Consider the following 27,266-nt stretch of genomic DNA (forward strand, 5'->3'; position numbering starts at 1 on the left):
ACAAATTCAACATTTTAATTTTGATATAAATTATGTAGTTTCCAGAATCTAAAATATTCCACTGTACAACATATAAAAATGGTATCTGAAGAAGCTAGAGACCAGAGAGAAATTGTGAATAAGGCACAAAGTTTATTTACACTCTTAATTGCATCCTAAACTGTTTTATAATTCTTATTTACAACCCACAGAGTTTCTGTATTCTGAATTATTCCTTCACATTTTCTGATATTTGGCATAATGTTCAAACACACTTCATACACACTGGCCTCTCCCAACACCACTCACAAGACTAAATAAATACTAGAGAAAAAGATTAAGAGATTATTTGAAGGTTTGATCTGTTTACTTCAACATGACAGAAATCAGTTCTCTGTGCTGAAATACTACAAGAGTGAAGAATTAACAAACTAATTCACCTGAAAAGTCTATTATCTCTGTTCAAGTACCACTGAATAAAACGAATATGAATCTGTCAAGTAACAATCTCATGGGCAGGCAGGCTGCTTTCTATGTCTCATCACTCTCATAGTCTTCTATTATCATGTCTTCTTCTTCCATGTCTCTCTGGGCTGAAAAGGGCTGAGGCTGGCTGGCAGGCAGTTCACTCCCACTATCCTGACTCAAAGGAAGAGACCAGGTTTCAGGTTCAGCTGTTTGAGTGCGTTCACGCAGCGCTTCCTCTGCAGGTTGCCCTCCATTAAGCTGGGCTTCATCTCCACTGTCCAGGTCTATCATTCCATGCTCCCTGTCAGTCAGGGCTTCCATTTTCAATCTGCCAGATTCATAACACAGGCATTAATAATAATCAAAGGAGGGGATTCCTTTAAATTACACCATGAGTGTGGTGATTATGAAGCCCTCTCCTGTAGTCTCTCATTTACCTTCCTTGCGCTGTTTAGCCAGGTGGTCTGGTTTATTTAACAATATAAATAAAACTAAAAAGTAAATGACAAACTGAATAAATCATTACAACTTATAACACAACCAAGTTAATATCTTTAGTAAAGAGTTCTTACAAAAAGAAAAAATTAAATGGAATAGGAAAACAGACATAAAACATGTACAGATAGCTTACAGAAGAATGGTTACTAAATAAATTGCTCAGCCTAATTTGTAATTTTAGAATGGAAATTAAAATAATATTGTCTTCTTTCAAATTGGTAAAGACCTTTTAAAATAATAAAACCCAGTGGTGGTAAGAGGAGAAAAGGACATGCTGAAACACTGTTAAGTGGGCATAAGATTGGCAAAATATTCTTTAAAGCAATCTGGCAATATAGAGCAAAGGTGTATATCCATTGATCCAGCAATTTTATTTCTAGGAATTCATCCTACATAAATAGTATTTGATATGCATGATTTGGCTTCAAGGAAGGCTGTGACAACAAAAGCTGGAAACAAGCTAAATGTACAGAACCAAGGTGTAGGAGGACTTCCCTTGTGGTCTAGTGGTTAAGAATCAGCCTTCCAATACAGGGGATGCGGGTTTGAACCCTGGTCAGGGAACTAAGATCCCACATGCCACGGGGCAACTAAGCCTGTGCGCCACAACTAGAGAGAAGCCCTCGTGCTGTAACGAAAGATCCTATGTACCACAACTAAGACCCAACGCAGCCAAAAATAATAAACAAAACAAAACAAGGTGTAGGTTCAATTATAGGAGATTATGCAGCTATTAAATAGCAATATTAAATGTTAAGTTTAAGTATTAATATTCAATATTATCAATATAAATCAAAGATGTTAAAATGGTCACTAATGTTAAAATGGTCACTATAAATGAAAGACAACAGTACTAGTCATTGTAATAAGTAGCACTGACAAATCCTGCCTCCCAATTCAGATGAAGTAGCTGAACCAGTAATAAAACAGTGACTCCCATTCTTTTAATTACATCTTAGGAGGAAAAAGACAATAGAAGACAATGGTCTTCCCTTGATTTTGATGTCATAATCTTGTGGGGAAAGGAGCCAGTGAAAACAGCTGGTCCTTCTTCAATTCAGAGGGAAGTGAGGAGAAAAGGGAAGTTTATAAAAGGTCTGAGCCCTGATCACATCACCCAGTGGGATGATGCTGTAAGATCCATCCATCACTGTATTTCTGTAAAAGGAAAGATGGGCTCCCAATAGCTAAGTCATTATAAGGAAGAAACCATTAACACTACAAAGGCCTTTACTGAATCTATGAAGGCAGAGGAAAAAAAAAGCCCAGATAAGCAAGTTTTCCATTTGGGACCAGAAATAGGAGAACTAGTAGAAGGGGTAATAGATGCCATTTCTATCATTTACTTTTATCCTTGCAACCAGGAAGCAAGCACTTTTTAACCTTTTTTAGAATACCTGAGTGCATAATTTTTTTTTTTTTGCGGTACGCGGGCCTCTCACTGTTGTGGCCTCTCCCGTTGTGGAGCACAGGCTCCAGCTGCTCCGCGGCATGTGGGATCTTCCCGGACCGGGGCACAAACCTGTGTCCCCGGCGTCGGCAGGCGGACTCTCAACCACTGCGCCACCAGGGAAGCCCCTGAGTGAATAATTTGACCTTACAAATAAGCCAAGTAGAAATGAACTACAAGCACTGTGTTAATCACTGATATTAGGCCAGAAGCCATTTTGCAATGGAATGAACAGTATAGATGTAGATTTATCTCCCCTATATTTTTTTGCTTGTCTGAATTTTCTGTGATAAAGGAATAAAAAAGACAGTGCTCTTTTGAGGTAGTTCCTGATTATTGCAGTCTCCAAATATAGGCTAAGAACACCTCTTGTCATGAAAGCTGAAAAGGGGTTTTCAGCTATGCAAAATTTGTTGAACTCAAGGATTTTAAAGATTCCTCTGCCTCTGTGATTCAATGATTCTATTTAGCCTAATATACCATTCTGACATGGTGAAAATAGCTGTTACATGTAATATATATAATAGATGGGTCTACAGTGCAATCACATGGTCTCTGATCACTGGTACAACATGTATTTCTTGGCCTTTACAGGTAACATTTATTGACTGTATAATGAATAAATACATAAGGTATTTGGTGGTTATTTCAGTAACAGCTCTTTGAAAATTAAAATGATCAGCTTACCTTCCAAAGTGTCGCTTCAGAGGAAGTCTTCCAATATCCTGGATAAAAGAAATCTGAGCTAAAAGAGATTTTTAAAAAGCTTTAAATAGACATTTCTCCAAAGAAGAATGGCCAAAAAGCACATGAAAAGATGCTTAAAGTCACAAATTGTTAGGAAAATGCAAACCAAAACCATGAGATACTATTTCACACCCCTTAGGATGGCTATTATCAAAACACCCCATAAAACAACAAGGTTTGACAAGGACGTGGAGAAAGCTGTAGAAATATAAAATGGTGTAGCTGCTGTGGAAAATGGCAAGGTAGCTCCTCAAAAAATTAAAAATAGAATTACTATATGATCTAGCAATTCCACTTCTGGGTATACACCCAAAAGAACTGAAAGCAAGATCTCGAAGAAACATCTGTATATCCATATTTATAACAACATTATTCATAACAGTCAAAAAGTAGAAGCATATATGTATATGTATAGCTGATTCACTTTGTTATACAGCAGAAACTAACACACCATTGTAAAGCAATTATACTCCAATAATGGTGTTAAAAAGAAAAAAAAAAGTGGGAGAAACTTAAGTGTCCAAAAACAGATGAATGGATAAATAAAATGTGGTAAATATATACAATGTAATATTATCCAGCCTTAAAAAGGAAGGAAATTCTGACACATGCTATAACATGGATAAACCCTGATGACATGCTAAATGAAATAAGCCAGTCACAAAAAGACAAATATTGTACGGTTGCACTTAAGTGGGTACCTAGGGTGGTCAAATTCATAGACAGAAAGTAGGTAGTGTTGGACTTCGCTGGTGGCACAGTGGTTAAGAATCCATCTGCCAATGCAGAGGACACAGGTTCGAGCCCTGGTCTGGGAAGATCCCACATGCCACGGAGCAACTAAGCCCCTGTGCCACAACTACTGAGCCTGTGCTCTAGAGCCTGAGAGCCACAACTACTGAGCCCACGTGCCACAACTACTGAAATCCACGTGCCTAGAGCCTGTGCTCCACAACAAGAGAAGCCACCACAATGAGAAGCCCACGCATCACAACAAAGAGTAGCCCCTGCTCGCTGCAGCTAGAGAAAGCCCGTGTGCAGCAACGAAGACCAAACACAGTCAAAAATAAATAAATGAAATAAATAAATTTAAAAAATAAAATAAAATAAAAAGAAGTAAAGGGAGCTATAATGACAATAACTCATCAAATAGGGAATATCAGTAAAGAGAAGGAAATTGCAAAAAAGAACCAAATGGAAATTCTGGACTTGAAAAGACAATAACCAAATGGTACAATACCAAAATGAAAAGTCCACTGCAGGGGCTCAATAGTAGATTTGAACTGGGAGAAGAAATAATCAGTAACCTGGAACACAGACTGATAAGAGATTATGCAATCAAAGAGAAAACAGAAGGAAACGTGAGATACCTGTAAGCATTCCAACAAACACTAATAGAGGACTAGAAAAGAGGACAGAGAGAAATGAGCAAAGAAACATAAAGAGAACATGTCTGAAATGACATAGTAAAGTGAAAGAAATGGGATAAAAATTGATGAATAAAAAGAAAAGCCAAGGGCTTCCCTGGTGGCGCAGTGGTTAAGAATCCGCCTGCCAATGTAGGGGACACAGGTTCGAGCCATGGTCAGGGAAGATCCCACATGCCTCAGAGCAACCAAGCCCATGTGCCACAACTACTGAACCTGCGCTCTAGAGCCTGTGAGCCACAACTACTGAGCCCGCGTGCCACAACTACTGAAGCCCGCGCTCCTAGAGCCCGTGTTCCGCAACAAGAGAAGCCACCACAATGAGAAGCCCGCACACCGCAAGGAAGAGTAGCCACTGCTCACCACAACTAGAGAAAGCCTGCGCGCAGCAAAGACCCAACACAGCCAAAAATAAATTAAAAAAAAAAAAAGTCAGACCACAAGACTTAAAAAAAAAAAAAAGCAAAACATCCTATTTTTGACTAAATTTTATAAACCTTCTAAAGTTTGCAAATCAAACACTACCTTACTTTTTTAAAAATCCACTAAACAATACAATTAGGATTTTTAAAAAACAGCTTTTTGATATGGAAAACTTAAGAGTTGTGATCCTGGAGTCTGAACTTTCTAGTGGATATAATGATTCTCTAGATGATTCCAATGTGAGTAATCCAAACCAATACTTCTCAAACTCCTCAAACATCTCCTGCATAAGAATCACCTGGAGAATCTTGCTAATTGATCTTGCAGATCAATTCAGTAGGTCTTGGTTGAGGCCTGAGATTCTGCATTTTTCTCAAGCTTCCAGGTGATGCTGATGATTCTGGTCCAAGGAGACTCTTACTAATCAAACTGATTCATTGTCCCACAGCTAGGAGTGGGACAAAGAATGTGAGTGGCTGTGCCAGTGTAAGTTGGTGGCAGTAGGGCTGGGACTGAAGTAGCAGCCTGCATTGTCAGGAGATAGGTTATAGACATACGAATTAAGTAAACAAGTAAATATATTTAGCAAAGTGGGAGATGGGTCCATATCCACTAAAAGGAACCAGAACTCACTGAGATTTCTAAGTCCATGTAGGGAGAGTATGAACTAATCCGGGCACACTTTGTATCAGAAAGAAAGTACTCTAAGTGTAAAGGCACAGAGTTACCTTAAAGCAGCTTGCACTGGCCAAATCTGGACAATTTAAGTCCAAAATAAATAATGATAGAAACAACAGCCGAAAAAGCTCCAGAGTCCATACAAATATAAATAAACAAACAAACAAACAAATGGGGAAGAAGGCGAAGCAATACCTTACAGCAGAATTTATTAACACAAATACAGAAGGAATAATGCCATTAGAAAATCACTTGCCAACCATGACAGATTCAGGAAATAATTATCAAAAGATGCTATAACTAGTGGGTGAAATTTTAATGAGAAATAGGATATTTACATAGTCTCAAAGTGTCTCCCCACAAAACACTTAATAACTTTACATTGGAGAACCTGAGAGATGTTATCTTACCAAAAAATAAAAGTTAACGTCACCAGCATGGTTTAAATAGACATCATATTCCCCTGATGTGATGCACTGAGAAGAACACAGCATCACTTCTGTGGTATTCCTGCCCAAAATATATATCCTGAATCCACTCATGAGGAATCCTCAGATAAACCCAAATTGAGGGGCAGTCCCTGTTATAACAATCTGCTTCAGAAGTGTAATGGATGAAGAAAGACCACAGTACTATTCTAAATCAAAGGAGACTAAAGAGATAGCAACTAAGTAACTAAATGTATCAGGTGATCTTGCATTGGATTTCTAGACAAGAGAGAACAAGTTTTTGTTGTTATTTTACAAAGGGCATTATTAGGACAATTGGCAAAATTTGAATGGAGTCTATAAATTACAAATGGAGTCTAATAATTAAACTATAAATTAGCAGTAATATATCAATGTTAATTTCCTGATTTTGATGTATATACTGTGGTTATGTAGGAGAATGTCCTTGTTTTCAGGAAGTACATGCTGAAGTGTTGAAAAATAATGGGCATAATGTCTGCACTTTACTCACACATGGTTCAGAAAAAATACATATATTTGTATACACGTATACATAAAGGAAAAAAGAATAAAAGGCAAATATGGTAAAAAAATGAAACACTGAGGAATCCTGGTGAAGGATATACAAGAACTTCTTGGTACCATTCTTCTAATTTCTAAGTTTGAAATTACTTCAAAATAAAGTTTAAAAACTAGTATAACCTGGGAGTTCCCTGGTGGTCCAGTAGTTAGGACTCCGTACTTTCACTGCTGAGGGCCCGGGTTGAATCCCTGGTCGGCGAACTAAGATCCCACAAGCCATGCAGCACAGCCGAAACGATAAATAAATAAAAACTAGTATAATCTAAAAATAATAGTCAAGGATAGGGAACTCTCTGGATTCTGACTCACAGATTAATCATTCCCATTGCTCAAAAGTCACCTCACTTCTGCCTGTAAATACAGAATATTTTAAATCTTTAAGTATCAATATTCTTTAAAGATGAGACTCTCATTGTATGAAGGCAGACATTTACTCTGTAATCCTCTCTTCTGATAATTCATAAGGCAAACCCTATCTTTAAAATTTGAGAAGTTTTGGACTTTCCTGGTGGTGCAGTGGTTAAGAATCCACCTGCCAGTGCAGGGGACATGGGTTTGAGCCCTGGTCTGGGAAGATCCCACACGCCACAGAGCAACTAAGCCCCTGAGCCACAACTACTGAGCCAGCGTGCCACAACTACTGAAGCCCACGCACCTAGAGCCCATGCTCCGCAACGAGAAGCCACCGCAATGAGAAGCCTGCCCACGGCAACGAAGAGTAGCCTCAGCTCGCCGCAACTAGAGAAAGCCCGTGTGCAGCAATGAAGACCCAACACAGCCAAAAATAATTAAAAAAAAAAATTTTTAAGTTTAAAAAAAAACTTGAGAAGTTTGATGAGTTATGTAGTAGATTAGTAATATTTTTAATATTACACCAATTCTCTGTTCTACCTTGAAGATCAGCACCACAGACATGTGACCTAGGACTGTTAATGAAATGTGGCCCTTAAGACACACATTAAAAAAGAGAAACAACTGATGGAAAAATTGGTAAAGTTCAAAAAAAGGCAAACCTCAGTAGATATAAACTGGGCAAGTGTGTATTGCCAAAGGCATATTAACTTTTTTTAGCATTATTTACAATTTCAAAACTTGGAAAGACAATGTAAGTATACTATTAATGGATACTGCTTGTAATATTGAAATCAACCAAAATACCTATCAATAAGGTTGAATAAAATTATTATAAATTTTGAAAAAATATGAGTTAGATTTGAATATACTTTTGCATTGCTGCTGTTATAGACTAAATGCTTCTGTCACCCCCAAATTCATATTTTGAAATCCTAACCCCTGAAGTGATGTTATTAGGAGATGGAGCCTTGGGAGGTGCTTAGGTCATGAGGGTAGAGCCCTCATGAATGGGATTAGTGCCTTTATATAAGAGAACTCAAAGAGAGCTCTCTTTTACTCTGCTCCTTACCATGTGAGAATACAATGAGAAGATGGCCACCTGTAAACTAGGAAGCAGACCCTCACCAGACACTAGATCTGCTGGCACCTTGATTTTGGACTTCCCATCCTCTAGAGCTCCTTTGTCCTAATTATAAAATATGGAGCGCTATGCATGATAAGTGACAGAAAAAGTTAAAGCTTACATCTAACATTTGTATATGCACAGGAAAAAGTCTAGAAGAATTTACACCAATCTGTCAAAAGGAATTACTCGTGGTTATAGGGGACGTTCAATTTCTACTTTATGTACTTCTTTATTATTTAATTTCTTCCTTTTTAAATCAAAAAGCATGTATTAATTCTGATTCAAAAAATAAAGGGGAAAAAAACTTAGTGTCACTGGTACATAGGAATAAGTTGATCCACAAAAACATAATGTTATAAAACACTACTTCTTGGGGATAAGGAAAACCCATGTTATTACCTTGATTTCTCATTGGAATGGTTAGCAAAGCAAGGTATGGCAACAGCTGAGTTTGGAGGCATAAAGCTGGTAAGCAGAAGTCAGAAAAAAGTGCTTTTGCTGCCAGGCAATTTTCCCGATACTGCAGAGAAGGAAAAAAATGGTGAAATGAAAAATAAAAATTTAAATATGGATATTTATTCCTAGACTAAGTTTATTATATCACAAAGTATGTGGGTTTATATGCTACAAATATACTCTAAGAGTTTATCTGATAAGTCCCTTTTTTTTTTTTTGGCCACGCTGGGCAGCTTGATTAGTCCTTTATAACTGTCCTAGCATTATCTAACAAAGCATTTTATCTATACAACTATTTCACACTTGATATAACAGCAATAAGAACAAGACTTAAGCTAGAAGAAAAACAAACTTAAAAATTAAAGGACTTCTGTTTATGAGCATACACATATCACAAATTATGTGAGGATATTGTTTTTCAATGAAAGAAGGTATTTTCTTCAGTTAAGAGAGGCATTATGTTACAGTGATGATAAGAGAAGTATGATCTCTGCCTTCTGGGTGCTCAGTCTTAGATCATTTATATGTAACAAATGCAAAATTAATATACATGCTATAAAGCACAAAGCGAGTCAATAAGGGACATAAATTGCTTAAAAGTAATGAAATTCTCCAAGAAATCCACTGAAAATTTTCTTAGGTAATGAATGATAGGTTCATATGTAGCCATATGAATTTAAAACTGGAAGACATCTTAGAGATGACCTAGACCGGGGGTCACAAATTCAGACGCTATAGGAGTCAGGCAGTTAATAGAAATCAGTGCAGTGGAACAGCTGGGGGAGGTGGTACTGACCACTCCCATCACCAAGGGGCAGATTATACTTGGCTTGAGCAGATTGCTGCCATGTAAAATATGGACGAGTGTTGCCTTACTTCCAATTTTTTTTCAGGAGGTTGCAGAAATTCTGAAGCCAGCAATCCTTATCTGAGTTTTAACCATTATACTAGTTTTTAAAGATTGGCAATTCATTTAAAAAAATCTGTGTGGGGGTTGTATTCAACTTGTGAGCCACCTGTTTTTTGACCTCTAAATAATTCAATCCTCCATATTTATAGCTGTGGAAAATAATGGCATATTAAGTGAAATAACTTGTGCAAATGGTTAGAGGTAAAGCCAGGATTTATTTTCAATTGAAACGAAAATATAATTACAACTACAGGCATACCTCAGGGATATTGTGGGTTCAGTTCCAGACCACTGCAATAAAGTGAGTATCACAATAAAGCAAGTCACACAAATTTTGTGGTTTCCCAGTGCATATAGAAGTTATGCTTGGGACTTCCCTGGTGGTCCAGTGGTTAAGACTGCACTCCCACTGCAGGGGGGCACGGGTTCAATCCCTGGTCAGGGAACTAAGATCCTGCATGCCATTTGGCGTGGCCAAAAAAAAAAAAGTTATGCTCACACTAGACTATAGTCTCCTAAGTGTGCAATAGCATTATGTCTAAAAAAACAATGTACATACTTTAATTAAAAAATACTTCATTGCTAAAAAATGCTAACCATCACCTGAGCTGTCATCCAGTCATACTCTTTTTGCTGGTAGAGGGTTTGAAATATTGCTAGAATTATCAAAATGTGACACAGAAACACGAGGTAAGCAAATGCTGTTGGAAAAATGGTGCTGATAGACTTGCTTGATGCAGAATTAATACAAACCTTTAATTTGTAAAAAACGCATTATCTGTGAAACGCTTTAATAAAGTAAAGTGCTATAAAACGAAGTAGGCCTGTATACTTTGATTCCAATAAAACAGGTATGTGCTTTCAATCTTTGAGTGCTTTTTCCTTAAAAAAATGACTAAGCATTTAAGAAGACTGTCCTTTTTATGTTTTATCATAATTCTAAGAAAACTGTGGGCCTTAGCAACTATTTCTCATTAAGAATGAAAGATCATTTTTCTTTTTCAATTAAAAGAAAAAACCAACTTTATTGAGATATAATTCACATACCATAAATAGTTCACTCTTTGAAAATGTACAATTCTTTTTTTTACCTTTTTATTTATTAGAAACCATTGGGGTTTATGCAAGGGTCGAAAACTTGATCCTCCTCCTTGGCAATGAGCAAATCCTCGGGCTTTGTTGGAATGTATCACACCTCTTGTAGCTATAGATGTACTATATTCCCTGAGTAAAGAGCGCATCTAGAAAAGGAGACAAGATGTGAAATAAAGAAAATAAGAGATTTATAAAACAGTACTTATTGGTACTACTGACCCTCAAAAAGGCTAATCATATTTAGTTACTGTATGTTCATTTTTTTCAACCTCACCACAGCCCTAAAAATAATAGTGCTACAAAATTTTGCAGAAAATTCAACTGCGACATAATAATCAAATGCTATGAGTGAATATTAACTGGATGTTGGATGGAGGTGGTGGAAATAACTTTAAATACATTTTTGAGATAACTGGGGAAACAGGAATAAGGACAGTATATTACTGAATTTATGTTTATTTTCTTAGGTATGATAATGCTATTGTGGTTGTAAGAGAGCAATGTCCTTATGCATGCTTAAGTGTTAAGTGTTGTGATGCTACAATTACTTTCCAATTATTTAGCCAAAACAAGTGTTTCAATACAGATTAAGCAAATGTGGAAAAATGTGAAAAACTGGTGAACAAAAGTTAAAGGTATTCAGGTATTGTGTATTCTTTCTATTTGTCAACAGGTTGGAAAATTTCAAAATAAAAAAGAAGCAATATAAAAAAATTAAGCAAATGCAACCGCTGAATAATGAAACTCTAAATATATAACAGAGACTGTATCATAACTGTTTAAATGATGGAAATATGGCTAGTGTGACCAGGGAACTGAATTTTTTTTTTTTAATTTTTATTTTGGCTGTGCTGGGTCTTAGCTGCGGCATGCGGGATCTTTAGTTGCAGCATGCGGGCTTCTTAGTTCCAGCATACATGTGGGCTTCTTAGTTGCCGCATCATGTGGGATCTAGTTCCCTGACCAGGGATCGAACCTGGGGCCCCCTGTATTGGGAGCACAGAGTCTTACCCACTGGACCACCAGGGAAATCTCTGAATTTTTAATTTAATTGAAATAGCTACAAGTGTCTAGTAACTACTATACCAGTCAGAGCAGAGTTAAACTGTTAAGAAAAAATACAAACTTTATAGTGAATAATTTCAAATGTGCAAATAAATAATTTAATTAATTAAAAAACCATCAGAAAGTATAGCAAGAAGCACAGGGGACTTCCCTGGAGGTTCAGTGATTAAGATTCCACGCTTCCACTGGAAGGAGCATGGGTTCGATACCTGGTCAGGGAACTAAGAGCGCATGCCACGCAGCGTGGCCAAAAAAAAAAAAAAAAAAAGAAGAAAAGACAGAGGCACAGTTCCTTTCCTTCTGTCTACTTTTCAATGGTTGTCAAGTTTTCCGACTATGTATTAGTTTTATAATCAGAAAATAACTTTAGAAAAAATTAGTGTATATTATCATAGAAAAATCAGATTCACTGCTGAAGTTTCACTGGGTTGGATAAATTAATTTTGTCATAGTTATTAAGAAGTTACTTAAAATAATGTCAAATCGGTATGAATAAAAGTAAACTTTCTTTCTCAGTTCTGAGGAAATAGTCATAAACAAAAACATTTAAGTCAAATGGTCTTACATTCCAGTCACCACTGAGGATATCTGCAAAACTCAGAAATTCACTGGCTCTCACAAGATCATCCACTTCCGTGAAGAAATCTACGTAGTTCTGGTGAAGATATAAATTAAATAATTCTCCTGGCATGTGTGACATTTCTACTACTTCCTATAAAGAGAAGTATATATAATTTTGGTAAAAATTCAGTGGTCAAATTTATATGGACACATATTTAATATTAATAGTATACAGCCTGTAAATAGTACTAAGTGTTATTAAGGACTTTACCTCAGGTTGAACAAGCAATGTATCCCGCTCATACTCTGATAAATGAGACGGCAATCGAGGTGAGTCTAATTCTGTTACAGATGCTCCTATTAAAAAAAAATGTCTGGAGTTATTAAAAATAACACCACCTTTATAATTATATAGCACCTCTCATTTGAAGATTTTTCAACAGTTGGTTTTAATGTTTAATCCCACTCATAATCCAAAAATACTCTATCTAAATACATTTTTCTGCTTTCTTTCTTGTTTTTTTTTTTTTTTTTTTTTTTTTTGCGGTACGCGGGCCTCTCACTGTTGTGGCCTCTCCCGTTGCGGAGCACAGGCTCCGGACGCGCAGGCTCAGCGGCCATGGCTCACGGGCCTAGCCGCTCCCCGGTATGTGGGATCTTCCCGGACCGGGGCACGAACCCGTGTCCCCTGCATAGGCAGGCGGACTCTCAACCACTGTGCCACCAGGGAAGCCCCATTTTTCTGCTTTCTTAGGCCCTGCCAAAGAGTATCTGACCTAGTCCTAGCTCTTTCTTGTAACTGAACCAAATATATGACATTTAAAAAATGTATTTTATTTCAATTGTAAGATAATAACAGATTTTTAAAAAATGTATAAGGTTTTCTTACGTTTACAATATAGTATTTTCCCCAAAGCTCTGAAGAGAAAAAGAGAAACATCTTTGCCACCAATAGCTTGGACCTCTTCATTTTCAAATATTCTATCAGGTTTTTGTCTTCCTTTTGATTTTGACAGCACAGCATCTGATTTTAATGAAGACATTCGCTTCTTCCTTGGCCATAAATTGTTCTTTCCTAAATAATATACACCCAAGAAACAATATTTAAAATAAAATTAAATATGAAAATTAAAACTGAGAACATTTCAGATATAGTTACACTAGGTATTTTAATTTAAATGTTTTTCTAATAAATAATTATGAAGTATACAGAGTCAGAGCCCTCTCTCAGTTACTAAACTATTAAAACGAACTAAAATGTCATCTAAAAGTATGTCATGACACAGATTTCAAATTTTCACATACACAATGACATACTCTAACACAGTCATATCATCTTGGTTTCTCATGGTGTTAATGGCAAGGTACTATTCTTGGTGCATGGTATGTACTAACTAATTTAGTCCTCATAACAACCCTATCAGAGGAAAACTATTATTATATAGAGTAAAGAAATGAGACATAAAGAGGTTAAGTAACTGGCTAAAGGTCAGCAGCTAGTAAGTGATTTGAATCCAGACAGTCTAGTTCTGCAGTCCATGCTTAACAATGATGCTATATTACTTCTTTACTGATTTGGGCAGTCTCCAATTTATGAATATGCCCGTGTTCAAATTTCACTGGGAAATCTACTTTTTAAAACTCAGGGACTCCCTGGTGGTGCAGTGGTTAAGAATCTGCCTGCCAATGCACAGGTTCGATCCCTGGTCCAGGAAGACCTCATATGCTGCGGAGGAACTGAGCCCGTGTGCCACAACTACTGAAGCCCGGGTGCCTAGAGCCCATGCTCCGCAACAAGAGAAGCCACCGCAATGAGAAGCCCACACACCACAACGAAGAGTAGCCCCTGCTCGCCGCAACTAGAGAAAGCCCGTGCGCAGCAACAAACACCCAACGCAGCCAGAAATAAATAAATAAATAAATAAATTTATAACAAAACAAAAACAACTCAGAATGCATGACTTCAGAAAACCAGCCTGGAGTATTAGAAAAACACAGGATTTAGGTTTGAATCCTACTATTGTCTATCTCATTAGGCTGGTCTGAGAATTAAATGAAAAAACATATAATTGCTAATACAGTTCCTGACCCACTATTATTTTCTTCCCTCTGAAATTTCTGAGCTCAGAGCAATAACGTTATAAATGGTAGTTAGGATCCCAAACTGACCCATCCCTAATTCTGATAGTGAACCTAAGCACAATTTACATTTATGTTTCTACAGCAAGAAGCAGAATTCTGGTTTCAGTTGTGTTAGGGTGTCTATTTCTGAAGAGTTATTTTGAAAAACAAAGATGTAACTAAATGAACAGCTTACACTTGTGGGTAGAAACTAGGATTTCAGGTGGATTTTGAGAGCTCCAAAGAGCTTTTAATTTTTTTAAGGTCAATTCCTCAATGTTAAGCATCAAGTAGGTCACTTGTTAAATGTTTTCTGATGAAGACTGTATGCAGTACACTATGATCATTAAGAGCAAAAATGAACTCATTGCTATCAGTGGGGCTATCTCTTTACTATAGCATGGCTAGGGACCCCTTTTATATATTAACGAGTGGAAATGCATTTGTTAAATATATCATATATGAACTATTATTAAATTCATTAACAGCTGGCCATTTGAGCACTGAATGTGTGTCAAGCACTGGAATAAACACTCTGCAAGGATTACCTCACTCTTCACACATCTCAATCAGACAGGTTCTCATATAAAAGGTGAAAAAATAAAGGCATGGAAAGATTAAGTAACTTGCAAGATTCAGTCACTGAAAAGTGGCAGAGCCAGGATTTTCTCTCAGGAAGTCTCATTCCAAATTAACTTTGAAAGGTAAAGTGGCAAACCACGTAAATAAATCAGCTTTTGTCTCAGATATATAAATATGTATGGTGACACATTCATAGTGGTGTGTGTATGCATGTGTACATACATAATTTTATTACACTGTCTCAATAAAAAAATAGTAAGTGGAGATAGGTATATACCAATTTTAAGTTAAAATGTTTAGTTTAACTTCATTTCATGAACAATTAAGAAAAAGTTAGTCATCTATATAATACCATAAGAGTGTATCTTTTCTAGTTACCTGTTGAAGAAGAAAACTGGAGGCTGTTTATTGCACTTCTGATATCACCAGAACATCCTTGACAGAGCAACTCCAGAGAAGTTTTATCAGGGACAACAATCTTTCCTCCATCCTAAAATTTAAAAATTAAAATTAAAAAAGCTATTTTCTAAGCAAAAAACAAACAAAATCACCTATTTTCTAAACTTAACGGAAGTATAATAGAATCTTTCCAATTTGAATGCTAAAAAGCCTACTTGTTAAACAACAGTCTGCTTATGAAGGTACAAGTGTCAATGACATCACAGTTTAAGGTAAAATTTCAAGGTTATAAAATATCGTTTTATTTTTTTACTTGGACTAGGTTATATTTTGAAGTTCTCTCTCTTTCACTATATACATACATATATACAAATATATATAGATAAACACACACACACATTCACACACATATACATAAATACGTGAATACGATATATCACCTATCACACCCTTGGTAGATCAAGTATAAGACAAGAAAAACTTATCCTCTCTTCCCCCTCAGAAACTCCTAATAGTTTACTAACAACATAACTTAAGCTGAATTCATGTGATTGTTCATAGATGATCCCATTTCAGCTCTTGACAGAAAAATAGTACTGTGCTGTGATCTCCTATATATATATATATATATATATATATATATATATATATATATATATATATATATATATTTTTTTTTTTTTTTGCGGTACGTGGGCCTCTCACTGTTGTGGCTTCTCCCGTTGTGGAGCACAGCCTCTGGGTGCGCAGGTTCAGCAGCCATGGCTCACAGGCCCAGCCGCTCCGAGGCATGTGGGATCTTCCCGGACCGGGGCACGAACCCGTGTCCCCTGCATTGGCAGGCGGACTCTCAACCACTGTGCCACCAGGGAAGCCCTCAATATATTTTTAACTTTATTAACCAAAGCTGTTTCAAAAGTTCTTTATGAAAGTTATCCTTTTGCTCCACAGATCCCAACTTTGTAACATGTGTTAACATTTTAGGAGGAGCCTTTCCAGACCACTTTTTGTGCACACATATCTGTAAGTAAATATAGTATCTGTAAGTATATATAGTACCTGTAAGTATATTCAGAGTTAATTTTTTAAATATAAGTGGGATCATATCATATGTATTATTCTATGAATTAATACCAGTCTTTGTGATCTTTCTATGTTAGTACCTTTAAGTCTATATAATTAAAAAAAATGTTATGGGTAGACAGTAATTTAACTAATATTTCCCCCAATGAAGGGACATTTACATTGTTTCCACTTTTTTTTTTTTACTATTCAAGACCTATATATATACTATATATACAGCTGGCCCTTGAATAATGTGGGGTTAGGGACACCAGCCCTCCTCACAGTCGAAAATCCAAGTGTAACTTATAGTTTGCCCTCTGTAGCTGTGGTTCTGCATCCTCGGATTCAACCAATCATGGATCAGTAGTACTGCAGTATTCACTACTGAAAGAAATGCACATATATGTGGCCCACGCAGTTCAAACCCATGTTGCTCAAGGGTCAACTGTATACCTTTGCCAACATGCATGAACATTTCTGTAGAAGCGGAGGCCCCTTCAAAGTGTCTGTAACATTTACCAGTTTTATTTTTCCTAGCAATGGTAGGTGACAGTGTTCATTTTTCCATATCTTTGGCAACCCTGTATATATAAATCTTAAATTTTTTGTACTCTGATATGTGAAAAATGTTACCTGGTTAAAATATGAATTTCTCTGATTACTATGTAGGGCTGAATACCTCTCATGTTTACTATCCATTTGTATTTCTTTGTGTACTGGCTTCTGTTCTTAGCCATTTTTTTCTTGTAGGCATATTTTTATGTATTCAGGTATTAGTGGGGCTTCCCTGGTGGCGCATTGGTTAAGAATCCGTCTGCCAGTGCAAGGGACACGGATTCGAGCCCTGGTCTGGGAAGATCCCACATGCCGCGGAACAGCTAAGCCTGTGCGCCACAGCTACTGAGCCTGCGCTCTAGAGCCTCTGCAACAGGAGAGGCCACCGCAACGAGAGGTCCATGCACCGCAACGAAGAGTAGCCCCTGCTGGCTGCAACTAGAGAAAGCCCCCATGCAGCAACAAAGACCCAAAGCAGCCAAATAAATAAATAAATAAAATTTATGGGGGGAACAGTAACAGCTATTTCAGGGACTTTGCTGATGGCGCAGTGGATAAGACTCTGTGCTCCCAATGCAGGGGGCTCGGGTTCGATCCCTGGTAAGGGAACTAGATTCCACACGCATGTCGCAACTAAGAGTTCGCATGCCACAACTAAGGAGCCTGCCTGCCGCAACTAAGACCCTGCGCGACCAAATTAAAAAAAAAAAAAAAGTAACCGCTATTTCAGAACAATGTTAGTATACTTAACACTATTAAACTGGATGGTTAAAAATGGTTAAGATATTTCTAATACATAATACAGCTAATAATACTGTATTACATATTTGAAAGTTGCTAAGAGAAAAAAATCTTAAATGTTCTCACCACAAAAAAGAAATGGTAATTACATGACATGATGGAGGTGTTAGATAACCCTATGGTGGTAATCATTTTTCATTACATAAGTTTATCAAATCAATGTGTCATACACCTTAAACTTACATGATGTTATATGTCAGTTATATCTCAATAAAGCTGGAATAAAATGGTTAAGATGGTAAATTTTATGATTTTTTTAATCAAAATAAAAAATATATCGAATCTTTAAAAAGTGACAACAGGACAAAAGTAGAGCTGGACTGTTGCTGACTAATGGACCTAGATGCCAGAAAACAGCTTCTTGATTACAGATACAATTTAGAACACTAAGCCAAGCAAAGGGAAATTTACCTCAATGTGAAAAAGAAAATTAAATTTAAAAGTAGAAAAAGGTTAAGGATTTTTAAAATTAGTATTTCCTACATTTTCTAAACTGACGTGCTTTATGAGTATAATTAAAATTTTTTAATTTTAAAAACTGAAATAGTTTGTCTCTAACTCCTCAAGTTTATGTAATACTACTTAAGTTTGGCTTTCTATAATTACAATGTAAGATTCAAATTAATCAGTTCTTAAAAGACTTACCTTATTAGCTTCTTTTGTCACTATTCGATTAAGAAACTTCATCATAATTGTTGGTGCTACAGGGTTGAAACTGTCAAAGTTTTATAAAGAAAGATAGTGGTTACGTGATTAATTAAAAAATACAGTATGTATATGAAATTTTAAGCAGAAATTTCATTCTTACCTAATATTTGATATAGCACACTCTTCCTGAATTTCTTTGGGAAACAGTAATCTTTGATTATTACCTCCACTGAGACTGTCAGAGATTATAAATATTAGAGGACATCGACCAATCTGCACGTACTTCCTAAAATAACAAAAGATAGCAAGCAAGGTTGAAATTTAAACCACCTGCCATTTAATCTGGAGTTTTAGAAAAGTTCACTGAAACTCACCTTAGAACTTCATGTAAAGTATGAGAATCTCGATAAAACTGGTTAGGTAAATCCTACCAAAAACAAAGGAGAAACATTAGCTCAGTTTTATTCCCATGTAAATTTATTTTCAGATCTGTATTTACCAAAACAGGAAAAATGTTATATATTCAATGTACTGTAACCAGAACTTTTGTAGAAATTAAGAGAGACATCAAATAGCTGATGTCCTAAATAGTAATACACATCAATGGGATTTTGATAGCAAATTCCTTAGGGTCACTACAGATTATAATATTTTTACTAAGACGTCACTTTCCAAATCTTAGGTCATTAAATTTTTAAAGTTCATTAACCTGTAGCTACTCTATCCAAGTTTACTACGAGAAACTTTAGGTTTCTTCTATTGCACAAAGCCTTTATGTTATATTTTACCAGTACTAATACTATGGAGAGTGTAAATGTCATTATCACATAGAATATATCTTACAATTGTTTACTCAATAGTTATAGCAGAATTTCAAAAGCTGTCCTTACTTCAACTAGAATTATCTTCTTATCAGTTCTCAGATCATCTCCAAGCATTTGTAGTTTGTTATATTTTGTCGCTCTTAGTAGAAACTCTTTAAAAACTGCTATCTGAGACTGATAAGGAAATACGTGGAAGCTTGATTCTGAAAGGAAACATATTTAACACTTTTATTTTCAACCAATTATATACACATCAATATTATACATATGCATGTAATATACATACACATTAATGAATACATTTACATATACATGAAGGAGCACACAATATTGTAGACTGTTTTTCAATTAGGCAAAACAGTTCAAATTTAAAACAGAATGTTCATTTCAAAAGACAAAAGTCACTATGAACAACAGTAACTTTTCTGTACCAATGAATGTAATATGGAGTTAACTGATTTCAGAACACAGCTGTTAGTATAAAAGTCATACAACTGGTAAAAATATTCATGACTCTGCCTACACATTGAAGATTCTCCCAATTAGTGCATGACTATAAATGAGCTGTTTTCAATAATAGTAAGTTTTAATTTAATTTAATAATAAGTTTTGGGCTTCCCTGGTGGCGCAGTGGTTAAGAATCCGCCTGCCAATGCAGGGGACACGGGTTCGAGCCCTGGTCCGGGAAGATCCCACATGCCGCAGAGCAACTAAGCCCGCGAGCCGCACCTACTGAAGTCCGAGCGCCTAGAGCCTGTGCTCTGCAACAAGAGAAGCCACCGCAATGAGAAGCCCGTGCACCACAACAAAGAGTAGCCCCCGCTCTCCACAACTAGAGAAAGCCTGTGGGCAGCAACAAAGACCCAATGCAGCCAAAAATGAAAAATAAATAAAATAAATAAATCTATTAAAGAAATAATAAGTTTTAATGACAAAGAGAATGACTGATTAGTGAATTTGGGAATAAGGGAAGAAATATTTTATACAGAAGACTGTAAAAAGCCTTCCTAGGGACTTCCCTGGTGGTCCAGTGGTTAAGAATCTGCCTTGCAATGCAGCAGACATGGGTTCAATCCCTGGTCGGGGAATTAAGATCCCACACGCCACAGGGCAACTAAGCCCGCGCAGGGCAACTAAGCCTGTGCACTGCAACTACTGAGCCCACGTGCCAAAACTAGAGAAACCCGTGCACTGCAACAAAGACCCAGCGCAGCCAAAAAAAAAAACTTGACTTCCAAGATTGTCAAAAGTAATGTTACTTTTAGAAAGCAGTAAGAATTCCAAGAGTATGGGATACTAGGAGCATAAGGGTATGCATACTAAAGATATAGTACGCACAGAGAATATTAAAGAAGAGCCTGAAGAAAGAATTTTGAGGAATACTCCACATTAGAATATAATCGGCCTTCTACAGAACCTCTTGCACTTCAAAATGGCCTAGGAGATTTGGATACCCCTAGCTTAGTTACCTAAAGCAGCAGTAAGACAGATATGAAAGTTAAAAATGATCGTGCTGGAGTTTATGAGCATATACGTGAAGTTATATCATACTACGTCTTTAAATTGGTACTATCATTATTTTTGGATGTTTGTCTTAAAGCCCCCTTTCGAATTCCAAAGACCGTCTTTGCCGTATACTTTGATTTGAGTCTAAGAGGTCTGATCTAAACTCTTGTTTGGAGGTAAGTTACTTTAACATATTTTTTTTTTTTTTGCGGTACGCGGGCCTCTCACTGTTGTGGCCTCTCCCGTTGCGGAGCACAGGCTCCGGACGCGCAGGCTCAGTGGCCATGGCTCACGGACCTAGCCGCTCCGCGGCATGTGGGATCTTCCCGGACCGGGGCACGAACCAGTGTCCCCTGCATCAGCAGGCGGACTCTCAACCACTGCGCCACCAGGGAAGCCAACTTTAACATATTTTAATGCTTGATTTACATTTAAACAAAGAGTTCATTTAGACAGCCAGAGCCTAGGAAAAAAGTACATAAATAATGCAAACTGATTAGCTTGTTATCTAACAAAACAGTTAAAACACTTAATCCTTAAAAACATCCCACTCTCCTTTACTGGAGGGACCCTTCCTTCTCCTAAAATCACTTCTCTCTAAACCTGGGAAGTATGTGAGAAAATGCACACAGATAGTTTCATGTGATTGCTACTCTGACTTTGTGAAGCAGTTGGTAGTGGGCAAATGCCAATCTAGTGTAGAAGCGGCAATATATACCTTCCTCTCAAAAACATATACCCTGGGACTTCCCTGGTGGTGCAGTGGTTAACAATCCACCTGCCAACGCAGGGGACACGGGTTTGAGCCCTGGTCCAGGAAGATCCCACATGCCACAGAGCAACTAAGCCCATGCGCCACAACTACTGAGCCTGCGCTCTAGAGCCCACGAGCCACAACTACTGAGCCTGTGTGCCACAACTACTGAAGCCCGCGTGCCTAGAGCCCATGCTCTACAACAAGATAAGCCACCGCAATGAGAAGCCTGCGCACGGCAACGAAGAGTAGCCCCTGCTTGCTGCAACTAGAGAAAGCCCGCGCACAGCAATGAAGACCCAACGCAGCCAAAAATAAATAAATAATTTTAAACAAACAAACAAACCCATATACCCAATAGGGTCTTAGAAATCTTAAAGACATAGATGGGGGGCTTGTTACAAACCTCCTGTAAACCAAACTTTCCCCACTATTTCTACTACCTTCAGAGCAAACCTTACCAGGATTAAATATCTCCTTAAAATCATCTTTTTGGAATTGTGGTAAAACTGGATTAATCCACTCTTGTACTTGAATACCAAGCTCCTTTGATAGTATTTTTATAGTTGTTGTTTTTCCACATCCAGGGGGTCCTGTTATTAATAAAATAGATCCACCCTAAAACCAAATATAAACATGAATAAAAAATCAAAATCATTGGAATGCTAGAATATTATGTTTGAATATTCTTTTTAAATATTAATTACCTCTATAGATATTTACTAAATGTGGGGTATAAGCAGACTAAATTTCACGATGCTAGCTGGAATAAACCAGCTTTAGATAAGAGAATCTTATTTCCTAAACTTCTAAGCATAGCTTCTGATAATTCCTCAATTCTTGCATTATGTTCCTCCCAAGGACTACTCAGTAGCCAAATTAAAACAACTTCAGCTAGATTAAAGAGGTAATGTCTGAAACAAGTATTTCTAGGGGTTACCTGAACTCATAAAATTCAATCTTAATACAGACCTCTCTTTGGATTATATACTTCAATATTATATAAGTATAATATTCTTATGGAAAAACCTCAGTTTAGATATCAGATTCTTTAAGAAATGTATATTAAGAAACATATTACTAGGGACAGGACTCTAAAGACAGACTAGAGGATTCAGCTCCCAGTAACATTCCCTCATTCAGTAAATCTGATAAAAAAGTTAAAACTGAAAAATTATCAGGGGAAGATGTCCTACATATAATGGTGGGCTGCAATCCTGGCTCATTTGTTTACTTTTATTTAACTACAGTAAATAAGGGCCTGTATACTTGGACCCAGAGAAGAGCCAGTTACACTTTAATTTTATTATTTGTTTATTTATTTTTTGGTCATGCTGTGCGGCTTGTGGAAAGAGAAGGTGAAGGCAACTGTTGTAGATTTTAAAAGCCCTAAGAGATAGAACAATCAAATGTAATGGGTGGTCCTTGATTAGATACTGGTTGTAACAAACCAGATATAAAAGACAACTGGAAAAATGTGAATATGAACTGAGCATTAGATAACATTAGAGAATTAAATGCCAAACATTTATAATTTACGTTAAAACACTCATGGGAGAAAATGATGAGTATTTTTACAGGTACATGAATATTCACTTATTATTCTATTTTTACTATTCTATTTTTTCTTTATGTTTCAAGAATCTCAAAATTTAAAAAGTTTAAAAAGAGAGAGAGAGAATATTCTAGCTTGGGGGCCAAGGGTAATTATGAAATTAGGAAGTGAAAGAAAAAACATAAGCGTAGGATGAATGACTATTTTAGGCTATATTTAATACAAAAACTAATATGTCATTTGCCTACTTGCTTTAGTGTGAGATAATTTGATATGCTACATATATTAGCACCCTAATGGCTTACTATGCTTTACATATAAGAGGGAAAAAGAGGTACAAGTCAAGGGGAAAACGCAAAGTCTCTTAAGTCTTTTAATGAGGAAGAAGTAGTAAGGTCAGACAGCTTTCTACTGCAGGTGATCTGGACTTATGAGAAAGTCAAAATGAAAGTTTTTAACTTCTTATAACCAACTATAAGCCAGAGAAACATTTGAGGCCAAATATTTTTAAACACATTTCTTATTTAGTTACCTGTTTTGGCTGCCTTTCTAAGACTTCAGCTTTTAACCAGGTTTCAACTTCTTCAATTTTCTTTTTATGCACAGCAAGTTCATGCTAAAATTTTCAAGTTAAAATAAAACATTTTAACTCACAAATTTTTGATACATCAGCACAGGTTAATCTACACTTTTTTTTTTTTTTGCGGTACGCGGGCCTCTCACTGTTGTGGCCTCTCCCATTGCGGAGCAACAGGCTCCGGATGCGCAGGCACAGCGTCCATGGCTCACGGGCCCAGCCGCTCCGCGGCATGTGGGATCCTCCCAGACCGGGACATGAACCTGTATCCCCTGCATCGGCAGGTGGACTCTCAACCACTGCGCCACCAGGGAAGCCCAATCTACACATTTTTAATGAAAAAAACTAGAAACAAGTAACATGATATAGTAATAAAAAGGTCCTTTTGATTATACTTAATTCAATTCTTTATATTGATATGGAAAAATTCTATTCTTAAACTGACCCCAATATATGAAAATTTGAGGCACATACGCAATTATAAAATATTTTAAAATCCTGTAATACATTTTTGGAAGGGAACAAATAGGGAGGGGTATTACATTTAGCAAAAAATTAAATGGATCAAGTCTATGTTGGGGGTTAAATGAAATCGAAGACAAATAACCAATGGTACACCTTCTGAATAACTGCTGGGAAAATTTGAGCCTTGGCATATAAAAAACCTAGAAATTATTATTTTTTTTCTAATTCATTTAGGCACAAAGATTTTTATGAATAATATCTGAAAATGCACATCCCTCTCCTTCCTGAAACTAAATTACGTAGACTTGTTTGTATGCCATTTATTACCTGCGTTTCTGGTTTGTATTTATCCACCCATGGTTCATTTTCTGACATATATTCTTTTGAATTTTCTAGACCATAAATCTGCTTTGAGGAAGATAGGTTTCCTCTTTTTCTAGCTGGAAATTTGCTACTTTCTAGTGTGGAAGGCACCTGTTTTCTTCTAAGACTTGAGTTATTCACACCTAGTGATGTGGCAGTAATAGTAGAGATGCTTGTAGTCTCTGAAAAATCATCAAATGATGAGTCTACCCAGTTTGTTACCTGAAAAAAAGAAACCATGTAAACACTATTACATTTTTTTTGCATCTATTCCCTATATAACTAAACTACTCTATTAAAAAAATTCTTATACTTGTAACATTTAAAATAAAAATCTCACAAATTAGCTCTTTAAATTAAATTGACTCTGTATTAGTCATTTTTCTACTTTACAATAGCATAAATGTATACTTATCTACTTGACCATGGTAACGATGGATGTCATATAAATGAATATAGAATATAAACTTAATTCTTTTTACTAATTATAATCTTCCCAGAATAAAGATTACACTGATACTTTAAAAACTCATTTGTAGCCCTGAAACACAAATATTAAAATTACCTATCAAAAAAAGAAGTAAAACAGAATAAAGAAAAAAAGGCATTATTTTAACCATGTAGAGCAGTAAGAAAAGTAACACTTCTGCCTTGACCAGGTTAATACATTCACAAACTAAACCATTTTATACATTCAAATAATCCCTATCGGCTTTAAGATATGTGAAGATAGGTCTAAGAATACTGATGCTATGAATAGTTTGTAATTATGACTTGATTATATTTTTCTTCAGCTCATAAAGCAACTAATATGTTTATGAAAGGGAGGCAGGCTTTCCAGGGAGGGTGATTTGTCAGATTTGTTTAGGAAAAAGAGTACTGGTTTAATAGAGCAGGAAAATCAGTGCGTTCTATTTCATGGTCTTCTGGTCTATAGAAACTATTAACCCCTCTACGTTTCCCTCCAACATTTCCTTTTCTTTAAAATCCTTTGTAAGAATACACAGAGAAAAATGCTAAATTAAGCAATTTTAACCTAAAAGTATTTAGGAGTATTAAAAAGCGTTCTTTTTTTAATAATTAGAATTTTAAAAGTGGACTTTTTCTTAACATTCCAACAGTATAAATATAAAAAAAATCTAGCTTAGTACCTGACTTTTGTAATTCCCTGTCTGGCTAACAAGATTATATTTTCCTTGAAGAATACTCAGCCATAGTTGTGAACCATTTATTTGACAATGCTCCTTTCTGGGAGACAAACAAAACAAAAAACAGAGGTTGGAGCTGAAAGTAGGCTCAGGAGAAGCAATACTTACAAGTATTTTATGAATGTGAAATCAAACTTCATTCCTCTTATAAACAGAATCTAGGATTATGATCAGCAGTGGGTAAAGAAATGAAGACTTTTTGGAAAAAAAATTTTAGTCATAGCTACCCAATTCATTTCCTCCTCTTTAAAAAGACTATTACTAGTACTACAATTTTGGCCCCTTTCCTCTATTTTTAAGAGTACATAAAAATATTAGTAGTAGTAAAACTCTTGATAGCAATTCTGATCTAGCGATTCCAATCTCCATGTTACTTATACATTTTACAGTTTTATTTCTTATGTAAATATGGATTTCCATTTACTTAAAAAAAAAAAAAAGAGGAAGAGGAAGAGAAAGAGCAAAGCTAAATAATTCACTTAGAGTAAGAGAAAAATCAGATCCACCACTAGGAAAACAGCTAACTTTCAGTATACTGTCTGATACCCATCCTACCCACCCGCTAGCCTTGTTGAGAACTGGCACACTGAACCACCTAATTTCTAAGAAGCAGGGCTGTTGTTAAGCTATAACACCAACTACAGCTCATGTATTTCTTTTTCTTCTATTACTCTTTCATTCAAGAGTTTTCAACCTTTTCTTTGTGACCAGGATTGTAAATAAATATTTTTTCAAAATTAAGGTTGTGTTTTCAGTACACAGTTGTTTCACAATTTATTATTGAACTTTTTAGATCACTAATTACAACAAATACTGGGCACCATTACTCTCATAGCAGTAATAAGTCATTGGGAACACATATAAAAATTTATAACTCCTTTTGGGCAGTTGTCACATGGCCATTTTAGTGTATCATACCTTTGTGGAAGATGCCTTTGGTCTAAGAAAAGTTTTTGACATTATAAACTTTAATAGTTCCCATCCGTAGTATACAACCTGTAGTACATTAAAGTATAATTCACCTAGGGGAAAAAAAGAAAAAAAATCTCAAATTAAGAAAAACTGTAAAACAGAAGTAATTAATATATATTGATAAAAATCAACGACATAATAAAGTTAAGGCTCAAGAACTAGTGAAAGAGAACACAGCAAAAATACATGCAGCAAGAAATCAAAAGGCTAAAATAAATTTTACTTTTAATGACTATAACTGTCAAATTATCTGTGGTGATGTAACGTTTTTCCTATGAACTCAATAATGTATTAGAGAAAACAGAAAAACTACACATTTGTGAACCTATCTTTTGTCATTAAGAAAAATTAAACAATTTTATTTGTGTAGTTTTCATACTGAAAATTAAAATTCCCCACATTTCAAATTATATAATTTCAAAAAATTTTCCAAATTTTCAAAAATGATAACAAAAAAGGCACCACACAATGAATTCAGACTTATCACTTACTTTGGACACAGACTTTATATCTTACTGTAAACTTTTTCTATAACTGTTGTTATTTGAATACGTTATTACGAAATTTTTTGGCAACACTGTTTTCTGACTTTCATAGTTCTTC

General features: G+C 36.0%; 1 protein-coding gene across 1 annotated transcript; it reads right to left on the minus strand.

Annotated features, from left to right (window-relative positions):
- On the minus strand, window positions 1-26,666 carry RAD17 (RAD17 checkpoint clamp loader component). Its single transcript, XM_079703592.1, has 16 exons — window positions 26,610-26,666; window positions 24,448-24,705; window positions 23,611-23,694; window positions 21,985-22,141; window positions 19,330-19,466; window positions 18,814-18,866; window positions 18,600-18,725; window positions 18,437-18,506; window positions 15,350-15,461; window positions 13,158-13,343; window positions 12,540-12,625; window positions 12,273-12,419; window positions 10,639-10,788; window positions 8,581-8,701; window positions 3,083-3,140; window positions 1-775 (listed from the first exon to the last, which is right to left on the minus strand). The coding sequence occupies exons 1-16, from the start codon at window positions 26,649-26,651 to the stop codon at window positions 511-513; spliced, it is 2,052 nt and encodes a 683-aa protein (XP_079559718.1). The 5' UTR covers window positions 26,652-26,666; the 3' UTR covers window positions 1-510.
- Between the last annotated feature and the right edge of the window lie 600 nt (window positions 26,667-27,266).

This window comes from Hyperoodon ampullatus (assembly GCF_949752795.1).
Source record: "Hyperoodon ampullatus genome assembly, chromosome: 4".
NCBI classification, from domain to species: Eukaryota; Metazoa; Chordata; class Mammalia; order Artiodactyla; family Ziphiidae; genus Hyperoodon; species Hyperoodon ampullatus.